Source organism: Trachinotus anak, unplaced genomic scaffold (assembly GCF_046630095.1).
Source record: "Trachinotus anak isolate AG129_WGS33_773 ecotype Australia unplaced genomic scaffold, CSIRO_AGI_Tana_v1 ptg000012l, whole genome shotgun sequence".
Classification (NCBI taxonomy): domain Eukaryota; kingdom Metazoa; phylum Chordata; class Actinopteri; order Carangiformes; family Carangidae; genus Trachinotus; species Trachinotus anak.
The window spans coordinates 21,931,227-21,954,903 of NW_027273863.1; the positions used below are offsets into that span (position 1 = coordinate 21,931,227).

Below are 23,677 nucleotides of genomic sequence, written 5' to 3' on the forward strand. Positions count from 1 at the left end.
TGTATTAAGTTGTGTCTTAATGCTTTAAATGGTCCATTGGTTCTTACTGAAGACTTAATCTTTAAAAACAGTTCACTGAAAACATTTAGCAAACATTACTCAATCTGGAGGAAATAGAGCATTTGTTTGGGACTATTTTCAGCAGCAGATTAATATGCCTAACTAGCAATTACTTTGCACTTTCGGTGAACTTCTTTACTCGATCCCCTTCCACTTATTCAAGAGATGTTGTACTTCGTACTCACACCAAGGTCTCCTACCACACAGAAGCTTTGGTTGTGTCCCTCATTTGTAAATTGCTTTGGATAAAAGCATCTGCCAAATGTGTGAATGTAATGTAATGTAAATGGATCACTTCAACTTTGGGGCTCTTGTGAGTATTTACAGAAGCAGGGTGGTGTATGTGGGATTCATTCACACTTTTTAACACAAGTCTTGCACGACCTTATCGCCTTGAGATGCAAAGTTTGCCAAGAGCTGATATCACCCTCTCTCACATCTCTAAAAACTTTCTGCATTTACACTTTTTTTTCCTCTTCCTACCTTTTTCGAACAAGCAATTACAGGCAAAGATCCAAAAATGATCAAGTCAGACACATGGTAAAGGCAATCTCTCTCTCTGGGAGTCAGGCTCCGCTCTGCTCATTTATTTTCCAGCTCTTATCGACTTTCCTCTTTTCCTCCTCTAAAACGTAGAATTTACATTTAAATGTCATCTCTTATCCTACCCATTTTGTGTTTACTTCAATGAATAGGAACCACGGGTAAACAGCTACAGTGTTCCTGGCCAGCCTTTTTCAGATGCTGAGAAGTCTGAACAAATGTTTTTTCTGAGCTTCTATTTTATGAAGTTACAGTTATACTACAGTGCAGCGGTGTACTGTAAAAGCTGAAAGTCCCTTTCTTTATCAATGCTTTATTTTAACCTGAACCATCTTGATGTTAGAAAAATAATCATGATAGAAGAAAAACCTATGAAAAACATGTTTTTTTGTTTCACTGACCTTCACTAACTACAGCTATGCACACTGCTTAATTTATAGCTGAACATAAAACACATTCAACATAGAAACATAAGTTTGATTCTTAACCTTTGCCTGTGGGTTGTAGTTAATGAATAAAGAGGACAGTTGTGGGCATTTGGCACAAAAATAAGACAGAAATACCACGACACATGGCTCTTGCTTCACCATTGTAAGACAATGTCACCTTTACGAACAAAACCCATCTAAGACTGCGAGAGAATCAAGTCATGAACTGTGCACTAAGCTCTATATGGATCTAATACAACTTTCCTGAGGAAAGAATAAAGAGAACGGCTCTGGTCAACCTCTGCCTACAGTTTCTGAGTGTATACTGCTGTATCTCGTGTACACTCGATGCTGTGGACTAAACCTTTTGTTACGTCATCCTGTCGGCTGCCAGCGTCTGATTTCTGACTGAAGGCACATCAGCCATCTTTAAATGTTGTATGTATAAACCACTGACATCAGGCAACTGAAAAGTCTGAAGACAGAGAGAATAATTGCTTCAGAGGATGTGGGACTTTGTCAACATTATGCATGTTGTTTATTTCCTTGTGTATTTTTTTATGTTTTCTGACCCTATTGTTGTTTAGTGGCCATGTTGTTAACAAGTACAATCCAGACTTTTAGTATTTAGATAGATAGTTTTTTTTGTTCTTCAGGCTCTTTCCTACAGCACATTCGATTTGAAATAAAAAAATGAACACTACAATAAAGTGCCAAGTCTTCACATCAGTAGGTTTACATCAATATAGACATAACTACATGGGAGATTAAGCCCTTTAAAGAAATAGTGCTCAACATTTAGGGATTCAAAGGTAATCTGAAGATACACATGAAGTCAAACAAAACCATCACTCAACAGACATCAACAGACACTTCGTATCTCCCTGGTGACGCTCTCCCAAGCCTCCACTGCAGCCTCCTTCAGTTCTTGTTTATTGTGGGGTCTCTCTCTCATTAGTCTGGTCTTCAACAAGTGGAACGCAGCTCAGTCAGACTCAAATCAGGTGATTGGCTCAGCCAGTTGAGGATGTCGCACCTCCTCTGCTTGAAAAGCTCTGTGGTTGTTTTAGCCGAACGTTTAAGATCATTGTCCTGCTTAATGATGAAATGTTGTCCTATATGTTTTGATGCATTTTGTTGAATCTGAGCCCGAACACTCCATTAGACCTCTGCATTCATCTTGTAGCTTCATCAGCAGTGAAATCAACAATAAATGTTAGTGTGACTATAAACAGAGAAACTTCATATTTCTTCGTTCCATCATTTTGATGGAGGTTGATTGATTAGTTTCATCAGTCCATACAGAACTTTGGAGGTTTACATCTTGTGCTGAATCCTCTGGCCTTCTCTTAGCTTTAAATTAATTACATTTCAGATATTTTGACATGGTATGTGTCCAACCGAGCATTGAGATCTGTGGAATGAGACATGCTGGTCACCCCAAGGTTTGTGAGTAAGGGTGTCGTTTTATCCCTAATTATTGTTTTTTTTTAACATATTTTATTGCTTCTCTTCACTTCAGAACTTTTTGCATAATACTGATACATGTTACGTTTTTATTTATGTTGTTCTACTCTTTCATTATGCTCAGGCTTTGTCCTTCTCACTTATCTAGTTTTATTTTTCTGTGAGGCACTTTGTAACATTGTTGAGGAAACTATGTTAATCAAACATTAAACATTTCATAGCCAAAAGGCCAATTACTTCTGAACCTTTGCAGTTTTGACACCGTGTTTAAGAGGCTATATCTCACAAATAGTTCTTTCAATACTTATGTAAACCTTTTCAAATTAAAGCTGAAACTTTGCACTTAAATGCAGTGTCCATTATTTTATCTCATATTGAATGTGCTGAAACACAGAGCCTGAAAAACTGTCCAAATATGTATGGTCTGGATTCAGTGCCTAGGTATTGCTGGTAGGTGTATTACTTATAAACTGCTTCAAAGTTATAGCACTCATGCAATACTAAGTGTAGAAAGAGTTGGACACATATTTTCTTAAACCAACAAATGTGTGTATCTGGTAGTTGCCAAGCTACTGCACTGCGGCAGTAAAATTGAAGGACATACAGTACCAGGCTTAACAGGTGCAGTAGCAAAGGAACTGAGGCACACATGGATTTAAAACATACGAGTTTTCCTCCACAATTCAGTATCTCTAATTTAGAATAAAACAGAAATTAGGAATAACCTCCAAGAGGTGCACACATGAATTTTATGCAGGTTTGCCTCGCAACTATATGATCTGAAATATACACAGAAATGTCTTTTCTCCAGTTTTGTTTTCTTGTTAGGACACGACATGATTATGAAAATGTGGTCAGTCGTAGAATAGATATGGAGTCATAAAATAAAGAGCTAAGAGCAGCAGAAATGAAAAAATGAGCACCACTTGTATTTGAAAATATTTCACATTTGATTTTCAGGTATTAAAACTGTATAAAAATTGATTTGTGGGGTCAAAGCTACTGGATTCATCTCAAGTTGTGCGAGCACCAGACCAAACGTCAAAGGATCTGATTAAACCCAAACTTACTAGTCATTCCCACCATTTTTAAATAACCTTATAAATGACAGATGCTGCTTAGTGGCAGGCTGCCGTATTCATGTTCCTGCCCAAAAATAGACACACAATATAACCTATAAGCTCAAGGGACTGACAGACAAACTTAACACACACAACCAAAGTTGTAACAGCATTTGGCTGGAGGTTTGTGGTCATTTCCCTCAACACGCAGCAGATTCTACTGCATTCAAGTTGTAATGACACGTCAAAGACAAAGACGACAAAGAACGAGACATGCTGGTCAAAACACATAATGCCCTGGATTTTTATTTCATTTTGTGACAGTTCAAGAGGATTTTTAGTCTTTCCCGTGAGTGTGTGTCTGTATGTGTGTGTGTGTGTGTTTGTGTCTGTGTGTGGTGGAAGAGACTACAAAAAAAAACAAAACTCATGAATCAACTGGGCCACTGGAATGGGCATTGGGATTGTGGTACAGACAAAGAAAAACTACAAGTAGCCTTGTTCAGTACCAAACTCTTCACAGAAGAGAGTGATTTTTTTTTTAAGGTTTTTTCTTTTTTTCCCAAATGAAGGCACCCGATAACTTGTGGTTCATGGCCTTTCAGCCTTCTGGAGAGTTTTAAAAGTAGAGAAAACGATCTTTATTTTTTTAATTAATACATGTTTTCTTCCTTATTATGTAGAAGCTGGAATGATAGTAAATGTCAGTTACTGCATTTTTTTACTCCCTTATAGTTTTTTTTTTTTTTTTTTTTTTTTAGATCAACAAGTAACAAAAGAATGAAGTCTTTTGTGAGGAAAATTTAAATAAAAAAGTGGGAGATACAAAAATATTTATTTTAAAAAATGATACGGGGAGGTGGGAGGGATTATCTTTGAGAGAAAACAAAAAGGAAATGAGGCCACCTGGTGCAAACCAGAGGCCAAAATCATACAAAAGCAGCATCAATCAATTAAAAAAACAAATTATATAGTGCTTAGATAAATCAGAAGCAGCAAAGTCTTCTGGGAAAGAGTCTTCATCCCCATTGTTTTGTTACTTGTCTCAGGAATAATATACGTATGGAAGAGCTTTGTGGAAACTGATTAACCCACTGACAAACTGATGCCTACAACAAACAAATTCACACCTGTCTTCTTCTACTGCCCTGCTGCGCCCGAATCTGTATGAAAGCACGTCTCCATGGATTCAACATGACACACGGGAACATTGTGGAAGGACGCCCAACAGAAACGGGCAAACCCCCGGCCATGTTCACAACATCCAAAAAAAAAAAAATAAAAAAATAAAAAATACAGAGTTGTTTAAATCTAGCTAGACACTGACTACAGCACGGGGAACCGGTGAGGGGTACAGTGTATTAAAAAAAAAAGATATTTCAAAAAATTAAAAGAACAAAAAAAAAAAATCATAAATGGAAAAAACCCCTTTGTAAACACGGCACAATAAATAGATCAAACAGCAGGTTCCGCACCATGCATGTGATGACATACATTTTTCTGTGGTACAACTTTCACACCTCATACTCGCACCAGTTGCAGTTTGTCGTTTTCTCTTTTTAATTTTGATTTTTTTTTTTTTTTAATATCTTGAGTGCAAAACATCACAAATGAACAATTCTGTATTCAAGTAATGTTATATACAAGAACAGGGGGTGGGGAGGGGGGGTATTACAAATATGCAGTACTGTACATATAATTGCCATATTAAGAATTTACAGACGATCTCTTATTAACAGTAACAAATAGGGAAATGGTGGGGGGAGAAAAAAAATTGTACGAGACGAGCATTGCAATTAAGTCCCAAAACAGTTACCGTGGAAACCCAGCCTTGCCATGCTCATTCTGCCACCACTTGCATTCATGACTAACAAATGATGCATAGCACCTAAAAAAAAAAAAACAACCAAAAAAAAAAAAAAACCCCAACAACAAAGGAGTCACGCTTCCCCCGTGCTGTGTACGGGAGGCTACGTAACCTCCATGGCCACTGTGTTCTCTGATAGACTGTTCAGTGCTGGCTTGTCTTGTTCGTGATTCTCCCTGAGGACAAAGGAAGACACGAGTCAGTAAGACACACTGTCAGCAGCAAGACGTTAACATTTAAAGCAGTTTCATAAATGTGCAAAAGGCCCTTTAACACTGCAGGAACTTAACTCATAACCTGTTTTCATTAAACTTAACTTTCCACTGTGTCTTCACAACTGAACGCTTCACACAGTATTCATGAGGGAGACGTGTTACATAGTTTGGTAGATAAGTGAAGTAAACAGATGCTGGGGTTATTTTCTGCTACTTCATACTTTTACTTGTCTGCATTAATTCTAAAGTTGTGATCACTGGACGTTATATAGATTAACATTTTACATTACACATCTATTATCAGTGTATACAGTGGTGCTTATAAAGAATGATTATTTATTGGTTTTAATATACCAAAGCAGCCTATAATTAGTGCTTCTACAGTTTGTTGACGCTCTACTTTATTGGTTCCACCCTTTTTACTTGGATTAGCCATTTGTGCCTAGATTTGTTTTGTCTTCTTTGCCATTGACTTACTTCAATATGTTGTCTATAAACTTAATCAAAAATAAACCTGAATTGCAAAAAAAAGAAAACAAGCCAGATGTTGTGTTTGTTGTGATGGGATAACACATCTGCTTGACCAGTCAGCAACATCCCCTGAAAGTTTCTGGCAGTTTTATTTAGCAGTGCTGAAGTTCCTGCAGTGGAAAAGGGATTTAACCGTCACATGCTGATATGGCCTAGAGAAGAAACATACAACAGGCTGCATTCAACTTAAGCCCTTTCCTCCACTATTTATACATTATAAACTGGCTCATCTCAAATTAAATTTCATTCTGTTTTACCACTATAGGCTGAAGCTTTCATGATATAATCAATGTGTGAAATTCTATTATGTAAACAACCGTTCCACATATTGTTTTTTTAAAGCCACTTTACCACTGTCATTTACAAGCACTTGCTCCATCACTCTGGGTGATATTTACTAGGTTCATGGACATAAACATCATCTCCTCCAGACTTCTCCTCAGTGACTCCAGCAGCAGTTTATCTAATATAACATATATGTAATATACTGTCAATTGTCTCTTGTGATGGTGTGTTTGGTGGAGCTATTCTCCTCAGTGTATGTTGAGCATGACAACACAACATTATTATTCTATTTTGCACACCTGTGGATTTGTAGAACAGTTACATCTGCAGTAATAAACCTAATGTGGCTGCAGCCTTTGTCACAAACTGATACATAAACCGTTTCTAAAATCAAGGTAAGGACGGATGATAGTTTCCACTTAAATGTCATCCTAATTATTTTGAGCCTGGGGGCTATGTAACGGCTCACCCCCCCACCCCACACACACCTCTTTAGTGTCTGCCGCACCAGATGCATGTTCCTCACCTGGGCACTATGTCCAGCGGCGAGGCCGATGCTGTAGTGACCTTGGGTTTCTGACAGTTGGCGGTTGCGTGCGCAAACTTTAAGGCGGGTGTCGACATGGTGGTGCTCAGTGTCCGGGGTGCATGGACACGCTTGCCGGTGGGAACACCCAGACGGAGGCTGTTGTTGTTTCCCAGCAGGACCTGAGTGGTGGCGGTGTTAGTGGTAGTGGTGTTGGCGGGGTGGGCGGTGCCGTTGTTGTTACTGGTGGCGGAGGTGGAGCTGGTGGTGGTGCAGGGGTGGAGCAAGGCGGGTGTCGGGGTAGTGGTGGGAGGAGCCGGGGCGGCGGGGGAGGGGGATGCTGTGCTCGAGAGGTGCAAGCCCTTATAAACACCTGGGGGGAGGGGGTCAAAAGAGGCCGGGCGATGGTGAGGGAGGGGGAGGGGGAGAAGGGTGGGGATGGTTGATGACAAGGGTGGGGGTTGGAAGATTTTATTATTATTAATTATCTTTTCTTTGAACAAAAATCCTGAAAGTATTTATATTGAAACTTGAAGCACTGAATATGCACTGTGATATAATAATTACTATTATAATATATAGTAAGTGTGATAAACCAATCAAAACGAGCCGTTGAGAATAACTTTAAAACTTTGAGATTGTTCACAGTTGTGTTGTCTTAAATCTGTATTGTGAGACTTGAGGTCAGTTATCAGCTCCACTTATCCCTTTGCACCTGAATCCTTAAGAGAGTCAGTATAAGAACAAAAATTCTTCCACAATGTTTATTTGACTTTTCGTTTTCAGCACTTTTATCTGTGAAGGACAGATCTTTGGTTCATGCGTTTTCATCTGCAGAATAATCTCAAATTAAATTCCACTTTGTCACTTTTCTCATTTATCTTCTGAATCCCGCTGCCTGAGACGGCGTCACTTGTTCGGGGGTTAGTGCTGCAGGTTTTGTTCTGTCTGCTTTGTGCCGTTATCTGCTCTTTGGGTGCACTCCATTATGGGTTTTAGACAGTAATTACTTTACCGTCATTGTTTGCTTTGTCTGTTCAGTGTCACTGTACTGCTACACTTGGGTGAAGTGCACTTGAAATTGCAAATGCTTTTATTTTTTATAACTGACTGCTACTGTATTTGTTTTCAAAAGTTACATTCAGGACAAAAAAAAAGTATAAATATATAAATAAAAATCCAAAGTTGCTCCAAATGTTAAACATTTATGAAGCTTCTTGTCGTGAGTAGTTAGATTGGATAGTAGTTCGACTGATTAGACAACTTTTTAAAAGCTGAAATCCCCTGACTGAGTCTACCACCCTACCAGTGGAAGTATTGAGAACTGTCATACCTGAGGGGGAGAGGACGCCATTGACTCCGCCTCCCAGGGCTAGCTCCTCCTTGGTTTTGAGAGCCAGCAGTTGGTCGGCGGTGACGAGGGCCGAGGCGGCGAACTGAGCGCTGGCCTGGTCCAACGTGTTCGCCAGGCCCTGTTAGGGGAGAGGTAAAGGGTTTGTGAGTGGTGAGGTGAGAGGAAGAGAAGGACGTAAGAGAAACCGAACAGATGTAACCGTCTGCCGCTGGCGTGAAAGCAGAATACTGACCACTGTGCTGTTGGCAGTGGTGGTGCTCTTGGCTTGCTGTTGCAGCTGGATCTGCTCCAGCTGCTGTTTCTGCATCAGGGCCAGCTGCTCCTGATGCTGCTGGTACTGTTCGGCTGTGAGAGCTGAGAGGGACAAAAGTGTTGTTACAAATCTGGAAATAGACTCACATGATCATACACATGTGTGAAACGTGCAAATCACATGGTTTCCCCAAGTGGAAGATACACACAAACAGCTCCATCTCTAAAACAGTATTCTAGTTGTAAATGCACCTGTCAAGGATCCACTCAGTTTAAACATCAATCAATACAATTGGAAACAAAAACAACTTTTCTGTTAAAAAACACTGTACTGCGTTCAACTGGTTCAACCCAGGATGGCACGATGCATGTTAAGCTATTCAGATAGGCCACACACACTGTCTGTACACACAAGATATGATGCAGCTCTTTGTGCGTTACAGCCATTCTTAAAATTTTCTTATTGTCACCTGGAAGCTTCTTGCAATTTGGCCGCTCCAATAGCTTCAACTACAAGACAGACTTCACAAACATGAATCTCGTAACTGACGCATGAAGCTGTTTGAATCCACAGTTTTACTCTTCACCTCCTTCTCTCTCACACAAAACCTGTAAAAACCACTCTGGGGTTTCTAGACAGTGCAAATATGTTCAGAAATATTTGTTTTCAATTTCTTTTTGGCTTCAGTAAGCAACCAGGTGAGCTGTTGGAATGGTCTCCTGCCTCCCTCTTCTAGCAAACCGCCAAGGTTCTTCGTGGTGTGCCTGTTTGGTAAGTCAGGCAGTTAACCCACCCACTCTGCACTGCATTGTTTGATAAGGAAGCAGGCAGGACTGCAAGAAGACTGGGTCTCAGACTTCAACTATTTTCCTCAGCTCAGTCTTCTTATGGATATACTGGAGCTGTTACTGCAGACTGCGCTGATCAATAACTGAATGATATACACTGAGAAATATTTATTATTAAATATTAAGTTCCAGACAGCCGAGTCTGACTAGTTTGGACCACATTTTGGGCACTTTGAGTCTGAGAGTCCAGAGCTTTCCTTTGTTCACAAGAGTTTACCATTTCTATTACAAGTAATTAAAAACTATTAAACCTGTAGTCTGACAATGAGCGAGTCTGTTTTTGCAGTGACGAGGTTTGGCTTCAAAGAGATGCTCCTGGAGTTTGATCAAACTTTCAACAACTGTGATTAAATGCGATTTAGTAACCAGCTTACTTCAGTATGATTTTCTCGTGCCCTTAAAATATTCCTGCCTAGTGTTGTGTAGGAAAGAGATCTCATTACTGAGCTGCATGTAAACATCTGTTTGACAGTAACCATGTTACTCCAGTCAATGTGCGCTAAAATTATCTGATCTAACCTGATTTTACTTGGTGTTTTGTGTGTATTTTAACATTCCTCCTCCATGGGTCTCATTTGCATCCCAACCACTTAACCTGTAAATAACGAGGTCTGAAGTCTTTCTTCAATTCCTTTCTATTGATTAGCGTTACGTGGCCTTGCGCCTCAGTGCAATATTGATTTCCTTATTACCCGAGATTCTATCAGCTCTCTACTTCACACGAAAGAGGACTCATCACTCTGCATGTGAAAGTAGAAGCTCGTCCTCTGGCACCGCCTCCATCTGGATGGCGCTTCATGCTTATTTCATGCAATCTCACACCGACTCATTTAATCAAAATACTGCACCTTTGCACATTAATTCAGCAGTGCATACAACCTGCCTTCACTGCAGCTCTCTGCTCTCTTTCCCGCTAGTGTAGTTACTCTGCACAGATGCAGATCTTTACTCATTCAATGTTTGTCCTTTAGTTTCATTATGCAAGCACATCAATTTTTCCAGAAGGAATCAACAGACAGTTGTTTTTTCAGCACATCAAAATGAACACAACTCTTGTAAAAGGCTTGTAGTGGCATTAAGACGCCCACCGCCTGATTGCCCTCACAGTGATACCACCAGGGACCTGTGGCATTTAGTTTGTATTCAATGCTCCACACCTCTGTGTCCACACACCCTGATAACTCCTGTGAATCTCATGAATTTATTTATCAAACCCAGTTTTAATTGACTTCTTGTAAACTGGGTGGGGTGGGAGGTGACGCAGTGTGAATGCCAAGCAACAGCAACAACAAACAAAAAACGTTCACAATGCAGCTGGAGGAGAGCAGACACCAGTCCTGAAATTAAGACAATCCCATCACACAAAAGGGAAGAAGATCACAACAGTCTGGGTCAAGAAAAGAAAAAAATAAACAAGGAGGTAAAAACTAAGCAAAGGTTTTCTCTGCATTTAAATTCACCCTCATTGTAGAAGGGTGTGAGCAGAAATATCAGTGGTGGGCATCTCAACACCCAGACACATAAAACCAAAACTATTGGCAGGGCAAAATACCACTAGGGCTGAGCAACTAAATCTTATTTGTAAGTGGTGCTAACAGTGTGTGTGTCTTGTTTTCAATAAAATATTTTCATAATTAAATAAATCATCTATGATCAAAGTAGAGATGGTGAGTCTGGATCCTCAAGCTGCCCTGAGTGCAAGATAGTTAAACCAACAGCGCCTGAGAGAGTCGACCATGTGTGTTTGAAGGCAGACAAGCCTCTTACCAGCAATGGTTGAGGGTGCAGGGACAACCCTCCCCGGGCGTTGAGAGCCATTGGGCTGTCCCCCAGCTGTGGAGGCTGAGACTGAGCGCTTCAGGCCTCGACTCAACCTCCTGAATAGCGGGTGGGCGTTATCCAGCTCGTGTAGTGGTAGTGTCCGTGGTCTAAAGTGCCTCCATCGGCACGACTTTATATTCAACAGTATCTGACTGAGGTCCGTGGAAGAGGGAGAGGAAAGAGAGGAGTTGAAGGAGTAGGAACTTCTGTCCGAGGTATTTGTTTCTGAGGTACTGGCAAACTTGTCGATGGCCGGCGAGTGTGAAGTAGCTGAGGGAGGAGGGGGAGACGGGGGAAGAGGCAGGTCGAGCATTTCTGGATCCAGTTCATGGAAAACGTTGTCATAGTCCGTGTATGCCCGGTCCAGCAACACCCTGAGAGAGGAGGGGGGGGGGGGGGGGTCAGATCTTCTGCTTTAACTCCAAGACATGTCAGTTCAGATACAGACTCATCTGTCTGCCATTCTTCCTGTCAACAGCTTCCTTCTGACATTTATGTAAGTAAAGCCTTTTTATAATATTTTTGTGTGATATTTAATAAGTTTCATTGCAATAGCACATGACCAAAAAAGTGAAATCTGAGCAACATGAAACTTAACCGACCTGCCGCCTCGTCCAACGCGTCGTCTGGCCATGCCCAGGCAGCGCCGCGGCACGGTGAGCGTGGTGAGACTGTAGCGAAAGCGAGCTTCTGCCAAACCGCCCTCCCAGGGACCACACCAAGGCCAGCTCCCCACACGGTCCTGGCGAGCCTGGAGAGAGAGAGAAAGGATGATGAACTTCACCCATTCCATTCCTTCTGCTTGAGTAAAAAATGCCTGATATTTGCAGCAGGTGACTGGTCGGTTTTGAGCCAGGTAGACCAGTTGTAGTCTACTACATATCTAAAAACACTGACAAACTTAAAATCCGTATACTGCTAAATGTTGTCTTCTACTATGAAGGTGAAGTTCTGAAAACTACAAAAATGTGTTCAATACAGCTGGACTTGACAGCCAAAACATTACTTCAGGCATTCAGCATTTACACAAAGCAACAACTATTTATTATGCCTCCCATCACCCCACCACTATAATCATGATTTACTGAATTAGCTACAGAACGTAAACCTCTAATGAGCTTTGTTATACATTCTGTGCAGGACCAAAGGACGATGTCACTTACAGCATAGTACTGGCAGCCTGCCTTCCTGCGAAAGGCGTATGCACCATCTGGATCGTTCTCCTCCTCCGCTTCTGATGAGCCTGAGTGCAGCTGAGGACACAGAGGTCAGAGGTCAGTCAGAAGTCAGTGGAAGAGCTCAATTAACAACGGCAAAGCCAGAGGTTATGGTTTAAATACATTTCCCACCCAATTGTCTCACATGGTTTTGCAATTCTGAGTGGATTTATCAAGACATGGGGCAGAGTGCAGTGACAGAGGTTGAACTCTAAAGTCACTCCATCAGTAAAAGGTGTAAAAAATGTCTGGGGAAGCTGCAGTGGGACTGACCGCCCAGTGCCCTCATCAGTTCATCAATTTCAGACAAACCTCCCAGGTCTTTTTCATTGTTCATTTAATTCTTGGGTCTAGATTTAAGGTTTCCAGTTTATACCAGTTTCTCCTTAACTCTATGAACTGGTCTGTCATCTTACAAACTTCAAAACTTAAACATAAGCTTTTATTGTTCAGCCAATTCTTTTAGCTCAAAAATTAATTAATCTAATCAGGAAATAAAATCTGTTGCTGCTTCGTTAAAAACATAATTTCAGGATCATGTTTACTAGAAATAATGGAAAAGGTAACAGACAAAAAACTAATTTATAAGAATTCATTATGTTAGACAGATGATAAACTTGAACAACAACAAAAACAACTACAAAATTTTATTTTAGTGAGAGAGGCGGTGATGCTCGGTCTGTACAGTGTCCTTGGCTTTGCAAATGAGTGCCTGTGTTTGTTTAAGTGTGTGTGTGTGTGTGTGTGTGTGTGTGTGTGTGTGTGTGTGTGTGTGTGTGTGTGTATGTATACCTGGGAGAAGGGCTCGTCATCCGAGCTGGGGAAGTCGTACTGGTTGAGGTCCTTGGGATTGAAGACAACAGGACCCGGATGGTGCGGGACGCCCGACGACAGAGGCAGCACCTTCTGCTTCTTCTCGTACTTCCTCTTCTGTCGGGGAACTTCCATCTTCTCGGGCTACAGGGGAAAGGAGAGGTAAGTAATGTTAACGTTACACAGTATTCCTTCTAAAATATTCCTAATATTACCATTTCAAAACACTTTAACTGCAGTTTCTTGACTGCATTTTAAGAATGGTTGGTGCTTTAAATGTGTACCCTACACCTTAAGGAAACTGTACTAAAATACAACAATGTGACAGTCGTGAACCTAAAGTGGGCCTCACCTTGGACTTGTAGTCCTTGAGGTCCATGTGGTCCTGGTGTCGGTACTGGTTGGTGAGAGGAACCAGAGGAATGATCTGCGGCCTCACCAGCGCCCGTTCAGCCAGAACCTCTGCCATCACCTCGCCACCGTAGTCTGACATGACGTTTCTGGAAAAGAAATGGGACAAAGGATTTGCCAGTCAGTGTCTCCGTCTGATCAGACCATTTCATTTGGCACAGCGCTCTGTTTTCCCCTCAAACTACATCAATGACAATCCTTTTGGAAGCTGTGCCAAACATCAAGTACCACAGAAATAGAAAAAAGGAGCTTCAACTCTTCTCTTATCTCAGTCTCACACTTTGAGCAGACAGCTGACTTTTCCATTTATAACGTTCGACAGCCTGCTGTCAAACTGCGTTTTGTTTTATTTCTGTACTAACGCATTTTGTGTGCGGCCCAAGAGGCAGCCTCACCTCTTCTCAAAGATCTCCAGTGTGAGGTGCAGCAGCTCTCTCTTGCTCTTCTCCCTCCTCTTGATCATTTCCAGGATGGTAACGGCTCGGCTGAGATCCCGGCGCAGCTTCAGCATCTTCTCATAGGATGCCTCGTCATTCTTACGATTCTGTGGAAAAAGTATGAACAAAACACGTAAGAAAAAGCAACACAAAGACCAACCTGTGATAAGATGAAAACTTTTTACGTTTCTTAAAGCTTTACACTGAGACATGGCACAATTAAAGTTTCAAAAAATTATAATTAGGTGTATTAGGTGTATAAAAAGGTGTATAAAAAGGTGTATATAGTAATTACACCTTTACTACAGGTTGATTTATACTGATCCAGTGCAGAAAGTCATTTCACAGGTGTTAGTTCAACTTAAACAAACACAAACAGGTTCTCAAGATTATTAAAAACTACATTAGGCTAAATTCTTCTAATGACCACTTGGTGGCATATTCATCCCTTACAGGAGCTCCATGGAGTCAGTGTTTGCACTGTGTTGGACAGTGTGTAAATCACCAAATTCAGAAAATAATGGGCTGGGGTAAATATAAAAGAGGCGCAGTATTTCTCTTAGACTGATCACTTTTGTGGGTTGGGTGGGTACTTTATTAAAAAATAATAATAATCGCTCATACACTGATGTACTTGATGTGTTATTTTGTATGTATCCAAACACTTCACATCAGGGACTCACGCCTGTCTCTGAATCAATGAAATTATGAAATAGAGCTATCATATGTATGGATATAGATATGGATGTGTATTGATGCATCTGTTGTCATTGAATTATTGTCTAAAACTTTATGGGGACCCCAGGAAGAGCAGATACTGTTACAATACAGTAGCCAATGGGGAAACAAAATAAATACATTTCCATATTAACCAGAACCATAAAATCACCACTTTGCACAGCAGCTCAGTTTGTTGAGCAGACACAAAACAATTTAAAAGTCAACTAAATCTCACACTTTGCCATTTAATTCAATCTGTCAGATTTAACACAGCATTGATGAAATCTGTACTGATGGAGCCAACAGGTACGAGCCAACATGACACACACTGTGAGCGCAGTCAGACGTTGTTCATTTAGTGTGTTTCCACTGCCTGACAGTCAGTCACAGTCCAATACTGAGAGTCTGTCCCAACTACATCACAGCTTCAGCATGTGTAGTGTTGACAAACTGGATCTGGTTAATCAGGCCAAGCCTCATAAAACACCTTGATGCAGTGAAATGTAATCGCTTTAAGATTAGTTCATGCATGGAGGAAGCCAGCCTGGCATGACAAAATAGTTCCTGCAGCAAGAAATGACAATGCACATTTTTTGTCTGCAGTGGTAGTCATACTGTTATAGAATCAACTAATGACAGTGTGCTATATATATATATATATATATTTACTTTGAAAGCAGATAGGATAGCAGACAGTCTTTTGTGGCAAATGGCAGCATAAATTAACTTAAAATAAAGGTGGTTTTAGCTTTGAACTCAAAGACGAGAACCAGAGGAGCAGATCAGGAACAGACAAGGAGAAATATGGGTAACATCTAAAATCTCTTCAAGTTAATCTCTGCACCACAACACGCCACAACTTAATGAAAATTAATATCAAAACTCAATCTAACAATTGTAAATTATCAAAAGAAATAACTACAACCAACACAGGGATGAATCTGGACATTAACAACTTCTGCAATCACAGCCACATCCAAACTGCCAATAAAACAATGGGTGAACAGACAACCGACCTTCCTGGTTTGCATCTTCTCTGTGCGCCGTCGGAAGGCCACATAGGGGTCACTGGTGCTGGAGCCATCCCGCTTCTCCTGCTTGACGTTGGGGATGAGCGAGTTAGCCTTGCTGTTTTTCCTCTTCCGGCTCCAGTAGTCGAAGACTTCCTTGATGAGCTCGTCGTCCTCCTTCAGCAGCAGTTTGGCCTCAGGAAGACTCACCAGCTAAGAGACACAGAGGGGGTGTTACACTTTTGATAAATAATCTTTTTTTCCAAATATCACTGTGCAGTGATCTGTAAGGTATTTGATGGGGTTTTCTGTAAAGCCAGTCTGTGTTTAGGGGAAGATGGAGAGACAAACAGTGCCGACCTGCTGCCCACTGCCTTTCTCCAGCCGGTCAATCATCTCCTCAAACTGCAGGAAGCTGATCTCCATCTTCTTTTTCAGCTTGATGACAAATGCCTCATCGTCTGAGTCCAGGTCGTAGTCGGGCTGCTCTGTGTCCAAGCTGAAAGCTGCAGGGAGGCAGAGGAGAGGAAACAGGATTCATACTGATACTCATAAGCATTTAGCGCAAGTGCCGTCAAGTTTGGCAATTAGCTTGTACGCTAACCCAAACTGATGTGGAATAAGTGGGATAAAAGAAACGAATATCAATTAATTATGACTAATTATGACACTGGCATGCACAAGGAGCATACATGTTTGGACTTATCTATTCAAATAGCAGTGAACTGGAATGAGGGCAGAAATTAGGACAACATTATATTCGCATTTTGAAATTTATTTGACAGAGAACTTCACATTGATCAGGTGAGATGGGGTTTTCTCTGCTCTGACTCCACAGCAGATTCACTGTTCAAAGTTAAAATTCAGCTTAATTGGTCTGGCAGTAAGTGAAGGCGCTGCATGCAGCATTACAAAACATTACAGAGCCAGTTTCCAGCCAAGATCACTTAACCTCACTGTTGAGCAATCGCTTTGAAATAACAGACTGTGTGAACCCTAACTTTTAGTTATTGTTTGAGATGCAGCAAAGCAAACAGAAACTCCCTTATACCCATCAAACAACAGCAGAAAACTTTGGTTTACAGAGGGGGGTTAAACAATGCTCCAAATCAACACTTCTGTTTATTTATTTATTTTTTGGTGGCCTGAGTGTGCCCAGGAGGGCTGCAACCTCAGGGTTATTATCTTGAACTAATTAAACTAGCCAAACTTTTTCTGCAGGCGTGATCGCTCCATGATAACTGTGTTAATATCTTTATTGCGGTTTCAGAGTCGTTCTGTCCCTCGTTTATAAGGAAGATAAAAACTAGGACGGCCCATAGTTCACAATTCAGTGTCAGTGGTTTGCCAGTCAGTTGGATTAAAAAAAAAAAAAAAAAGAAAAAAAAAAAAAAGATGGTTCCTCTTTGTAGTGGCAGTTAATAATACTGAGATATACAGATGGTTGCTTAGCAATAAGACTGGCAATGTCACCCTACAGTTCAAGTGCTATGTTTGATAAAGTAATTCAGTCATTTAATATACTTTCAGTTTCAGTCTGTGCGCATACGTGTCACCTATCCAATGTAAAAAGATGTTTATTGCACATCCTCTGTAACACTGTTCCCACCATCGAAGCAAGGTTACCACCTACACAGAAGTCATTTAGAATTCATCATTTAATGAGCAAGTATTTAATGACCTCGTTTTCAGCACCTCAATGTACCTATGATGAAAAGGCAGCCAGATATATGGAAAAGGAAACATTCTTTACAGATGCTAACTATGGCTGCTACACACAATGAAACTGACTAAATTATTTTGATTATACCTTTCAAATAGTTTTCTGTGCAGCTAAAACTGTAAACAGTGTTTATCCCTTTTTAACATGGCCACAGGGTTTCCACTGGATACATGCTGATGGCAAAATTTGTCTGAGAAAACTAAAACCCAGTGTGGCGCCCATCAACAGACGCACACAACTGAAACCAGAGAACAGAGCTCTGACCAAAACAGTGCAGCGGCTGTGAATAGGCGACAGTGTTTTAATTCTCAGTTTCCCTGAGCTGTCTGTTTACTCTATATACCTCCACCTGGACTACTGACGGTATTCACACAATGCTACACAAATCTGTAGAAAGGTGCCAGGGTGTGAAAGGATGGCCAGAAAACGTGCAGACTACAGAAACCACCTACACTTTAACATGAGATGCAGACAACATGGACTCATTCCCAGCAGCTTATGTCTGGGTTTACTGTGACCGGCATAGTTATATCCTCAATTATGATGTTGTGGGTTGTCATCACAAAATAAATTCCAACAATAATGATGCTAAACTGATGAGTAATTTAAAATAAATGTTTCTGTTCTGCATTTGGGTCAGACCTCATCTGCATAATCACTCTATTAGGCTACAGCAACACAGTTACACAGCTGATATGTGGCAGGCCAAAACCACACACACACACACACACACACACACACACACACACACACACACGGAAGCATTAAAAATGAGAAACTGCGGGGGTAGTCAAACATCTGCATGAGACGAGGTAATTGTGATGAAGAGACGCCGCACAACATCAGTGCTCTGGAAGCGGTTTGGATCTCTAAAGCTGGATCAACAGCAGAGCGATATCCTTTGTAAAAACATGCATGCAACCTGTGCCGACAAAGATGTGAAGCACAACAAACCTTTCCCACCATCTGAAAAACGGTACCATCCCTCCGCTCATACACAAAGCCACAGTCTGCGTTCCCAGACTGACAGCAATAGCAGCCAGGCTCGCAAACAAACCTCCTGTGGTAGCGTGAGTTCAAACCCCAGCAGCAGTCAGCCCTGTCTGCCTTCTCAGCCATCACTGAGTCTTTAATAGGGACCAGGCAGTAGTCATTTTATAAGTCACATTTAACCAAGTTATACACTTTTTTTTATCATTATGTGGTAAAACTAAAGACATCTGCTAGTGGCAGTGTGGAACAGTCGTGTGTAGCAGTTTTTGCCTTTATCATGATAGTTACAGTGAGAGAGAGACATGAAGCAAAGGGCCACAGGCCGAACTCTTAACTCGAACCCGGGCCGCTGGGGTTAGGACTAAGCCTTAATGGTATGCGGTCTAACAGGTGAGCCACCGCAGCACCTCTTGCCGTTGCCTTGTTCAGACAAGAATGTTTTCAGAGAGGATCAAGTTACTGATTAACAACTATAACAAATTCTTAATTTATTTTGGATTGAGTCTTAAACAGAATAAACCCCTTCAGCACTAAAGCACATGGTGCTGTGAGGAGTTTTCTTGTAAACAGGTTTAGATTCAGTGTTAATCACAAAAACCCATTGTGTGCATTTGTGAGGCCTGACAAACATCCTACCTCAGTGATGGCGTTAAATGTCTCTATACACCAATAATATTCAATATCAAATGAATATATTGATAATATTTTTGACTGTAAGGCCCAGACCCATTTCTGTATTCATAGCAAACCTGCTGTGGTTCTTTTCTGCGTAAGACATAATGCTCATTAAATTACACAGGACTAATTGCCCAAAGTTAACTGCATTAAATGACTGTTTTAATAGTTCAGCCCACCCAGCGTCTGTTGGACACCAACTCTGGGGTACGCCGGGTGATTATCAGGCTTAATTACACCGAATGTGTACTATCAGACATCTGGAAGGAGGAGGACAGACTGGAGACGTGACTGTAAACAGTAAACATTATAATAATAGTAAATATTATCTGGCTGTTGACAAGTGCAGATACAGCTTAACTCAGAGACTGACCTAAGACCACCACACAATTTAATGGAGTCTGCATTGATGTGTACATGCCAGCTGAATACTTCTGCAGGTCAGGGATACATTAGTTGAAGCATAAAATGTGACCCTCTGCCCTCTCCTAATGGTCCAATGTCAACATACTCCTGACTCAGGAGACAGAAAAATATCAAAGCTCTTCACTCAGCACAGCTCAGCTTTGTCTCAAACCTCAGTGACCTCTGAGACATGAGTCCGACCACAGACTAATTCAAATCAATGCAACTCTCAACAACTAAAGAGGTCAAAATGTCAGCAACACTTTAAGTACACAGAAGAACTTTATTATTAGACAGATGCTTTTCGGTTGTTGGCTTCATTGGGGTCAACAACAAGCCACAACGTGTTGGTCACATAATCAAGTTCTTCTGTTTTGACCTCTTCAGACTTTCTCCTTTGTCCATGCACCTTGGAAGTAGGTAAAGCTGTGCCAGAAACCTCTACTTGGACTCAACAACTGCCTCATGACTCACAGCCAGTGTTAATTTTGTATTTTAATACAGCCATGGCGTGTCTCACAGCATGAACGCTGCCAAATCTGCTAAAATCAAATTAAACTAGCTGCCATCGAGCACGCACGGCTACTGCAATTACAATTATACAGTAAACAATGTACAGGCTGAAGCATCTGCTGCTTCAGCTTTAAAGTGATAACCTCTGTTTAGATTTAATTATAGCAGCCATCAAGACAACTGAGCGTAACAGAGGGGATTCATCGCTATTGACCAGACAAGTTTTTACTGACACTGTGTAGAATCATCCTTACATAAATGGCATAACACACAACATAATCTTGAGTTTCAGATAATTCTGTACTAACACATAAAAACTTTCAAGGCCTGGAAATGTTCTTAACTGAATTTTCTTCACGGTCTGGACCTCTGAGGAAACCCCAAAATTAGTTCGACAGCAGTTTGACAGGACAACACATTCGTCATTTCAGCTTTCAACTGATAACGGTGTCTCAGTTTAGGGTACAACAAATTGCTTTCCTTTGAGAAACAATTGTGGCAACCACTTGTGACACAGACATGGTTACTGAACTAACCAATCTCGCAAACTCATTTTCTTTGATGCTATTACTGAACTAGGCAATCTCTCAAACTCATTTGCTTTGACAAACAGATGACAACTCAGTAAAAGCTCATAAAAAACATGCCCAGTGCCATTAAACGGACGAATAGCTGTCAGCAACAACAGACCCACCACCTTGGCTTGTGAGTCATTGAGTGGGATCAACTTTTTATCAGCCTTTCTGCAGCCAACTTAGCAAACCTTCTGTAGCCAGGAAAACTCTTCATTAACTGTTTCACTTTAATCCACTTTATAAACCAGAAGCTGATCTAATGAGCACACTCAGGGCTAAAGTGATGATTTACAAATGAAAAACCCACCTAAAGGTACACTAATGAGGAATATTCTACTCATTGCAGCTTCTTATTTTGATCAACAGCCCCCAAGTGTCACTTAACACATTCAAAATAATTGAGGAAAACACTATTATAGCCAAATTAAACCTAAACTGCTACATCTAACTGATTGTCGCTGCTTTCTGCATCATACATTTGCTATTAGAGAAGCCCACTTACGCTGTATGTGAATTAGCTGCTTTGGCATCTTGTAGTCCCCAGGGTAGAGGGAGTCGTAGTAGGTGATGTTGCTCTCCGCCTCGGGGACCGGGATGACCATGTTGTCCCGCTTCTCGCCATATACTTGCTGTGCAGAGATGGCCCGCTGGAGATGGTGTTCCTACAGAGACACAGAGGGAGTTCAGACACTGAGGATGGATTTTATCTCACTAGAGACTATAAAAATTATCATTAAATTTAAATTACTTAAACACAAAAGGATTTTTTTTTTTTTTTTTTTTTTTAAATTGAATCCATCAGGCTGATAGGAAGCTACCAGACTATGTGAAGACAGCTGCTGGAACACTTTAAAAAAGCTCATATGAAGGCAAAAAGACTTTATAGAAAATGGTTTTATAGGTGGATGTGTTGGAGAAGTCCCTGCTGTTGCCAAGGAAAAAAATAAAAAATAAAAAATCCAAGCAGCATAAATCAGCCAGGCTGATACATCAGCTAATATTAGCTTATTACAGATATCTCAGTGTGTTTATTATGTACAAAAAACAACAAGGAACTGTAATACAGACATGCATCTTGTCTGGTGATTTAAAAATTGTCAAAGTACTCGAGGACCAGTAAGTTTATTCTTCAACTGTAAAATGTCCTATTTAATATGCATGAGTTACATATTTTAAAAAACTTAAACACAATAAGCAAACAAACAAAACTACAATATTTGCATCAAGATTAACATTGTGTTTGTTAACGAAAATAACACCACCAAACAAAACTCGGTCAACATACCAAGATTTTTTAAGCTTCCAATTATCGATATCGGTACCTGACTCAAACCTTCCAATATTAGACAAGCTACACTGTAAACCGGCATAAAAATGACTGGATGTTAAATGACAGCCACACAGCTTAAGCATAAATGAATCAGTTAATACAAGTGTGACTGAGCTAACGCTACACTCCATGTATCCATTGAGCAGCAGCAGTTTTTTAAAATGACAAATTTATATGCAGAAAAGTTTAAGTTTTGTGGTGTTTTCTTCTCTCTACCAGACACAACAGCAACCATGACCGAGAACCAGTTTCTATTTCGACTGTAACAAAGTAAAAGAAAACATCAACCTCTGACATTTAATTTTGCTGCCACAATAGGAGGTTTAACAAGTAATTAACAGCTTTAAAAAGAGCGAAATTTCACAAAGGGCTGTAACAAACTTAACAATCCAAGAAAACAACTCCCAACTTAAGACCAGTTTGTGAAACAGCTGGAGCGAAACAGAACATTGCACAACCCAAACAATATCTTGGACAATTTATGATTCTGAGGGGAAAGACACACTGAGTCATGGAGATACCAGCCGAACGTACACCTGCAAAGTGAGCTGCAGGAGGAAGCTGGTGATTTTCCAGTTAATCATTGAGTAATATTTGGCATCCAAGCCTTATGACAGAAAACCAGTAGAGGAACAAACACAACTGCCACCACAAACAGAACCATATTGAAACATCTGTTCCTAAGTCTACAGAGTCAGTCAATGTTGTGAATGTTTTTACATCTTAATATATAAGAAATTACAGATCAGCCCTTGAATGGCATGTAGGAGCTGTGCAGGGACAAATCTGAACCTGCCATCCAATCACTCCAGCACAAAGACAGGGGAAACTTGACACCGTTTTTGTCTCCAGCGCTCAGTCTGTTGGCCTTATCTTCTCGCCACAAGTGTGACGGGAGCCTGCTGCTGCCAAGCCTGTTGAGGGGGAATGTGCCGGAAGGAAGGCAGACAGGCTGGATGGCTGACTAACTGGTTTGCTGGCGGGCTGCTTGTCTGAACAGTCCCAGTCAGTCGTAGTAGTAAGAGCCTTTGGCCCAGAGTTGGGCACTGTGCCACTGGCAGGCGGGCAGTCTGTCAACGAGGCAGCGTGCCGCCGGGCTCGCTCAACAGTTCTCTGGAGAGAAGGAGGTGTGTGTTTATTGTTTCCCCTGCGGCTGTCCAAGTCACAAGGAAGGGTGTGTGTGTGTGTGTGTGCGTGTGCGTGTGTGTGTGCGTGTGTGTGGGGGAGGGAGAGGAAATATTTGAGCCTGGGGAAGGTAGCAGAGAGAGTGAATGAGTCAGAAAGAAAGAAAGTGTGTGTGCACTTGAATGAGGAAGTGTGACACTGGAAGTGCAACTGGTCTGTCACGGTTGCATTTTTGCATGAAAAGCAACAGAATTCACCGGCTGCCGACACTATCACTAGTCAGTCACATCACAGAGTCACTGTCGTGTAACACATGTGCCAGCCCTGAAGAGGATGTGCTACATTACATAAGTATTGAACAGTTTCAGCCCATGAAGTCGACATCCTCAGAGAGATATCGTAGGAACTGGTCCCTTCACAGGTGGTATGGCCTGTCATACTGACTGCGCTTCAAGCTCCACTGGCCATGTC

At 41.1% G+C, this 23,677-nt stretch overlaps 1 protein-coding gene across 5 annotated transcripts in view; it reads right to left on the minus strand.

Annotated features, from left to right (window-relative positions):
• Positions 1 to 3,836: 3,836 nt before the first annotated feature.
• The window catches only part of LOC139629604 (enhancer of polycomb homolog 1-like), a 29,600-nt gene continuing 9,759 nt past the window's right edge, over positions 3,837 to 23,677 (minus strand). For 2 of the 5 annotated variants that reach the window (XM_071492330.1, XM_071492327.1), the window contains 13 exons: positions 21,254 to 21,413; positions 16,228 to 16,373; positions 15,874 to 16,080; positions 14,096 to 14,244; positions 13,642 to 13,789; positions 13,269 to 13,433; positions 12,423 to 12,512; positions 11,862 to 12,010; positions 11,206 to 11,633; positions 8,570 to 8,691; positions 8,317 to 8,455; positions 6,946 to 7,356; positions 3,837 to 5,602 (listed from right to left, as the gene is read on the minus strand). In XM_071492330.1, coding sequence (XP_071348431.1) covers positions 6,980 to 7,356; positions 8,317 to 8,455; positions 8,570 to 8,691; positions 11,206 to 11,633; positions 11,862 to 12,010; positions 12,423 to 12,512; positions 13,269 to 13,433; positions 13,642 to 13,789; positions 14,096 to 14,244; positions 15,874 to 16,080; positions 16,228 to 16,373; positions 21,254 to 21,353 — 2,220 coding nt within the window. In that variant the 5' untranslated portion in view covers positions 21,354 to 21,413 and the 3' untranslated portion in view covers positions 3,837 to 5,602; positions 6,946 to 6,979. The remainder of the gene's footprint in view (positions 5,603 to 6,945; positions 7,357 to 8,316; positions 8,456 to 8,569; positions 8,692 to 11,205; positions 11,634 to 11,861; positions 12,011 to 12,422; positions 12,513 to 13,268; positions 13,434 to 13,641; positions 13,790 to 14,095; positions 14,245 to 15,873; positions 16,081 to 16,227; positions 16,374 to 21,253; positions 21,414 to 23,677) is intronic. The other 3 variants (XM_071492328.1, XM_071492326.1, XM_071492331.1) reach the window with 2 other exon arrangements.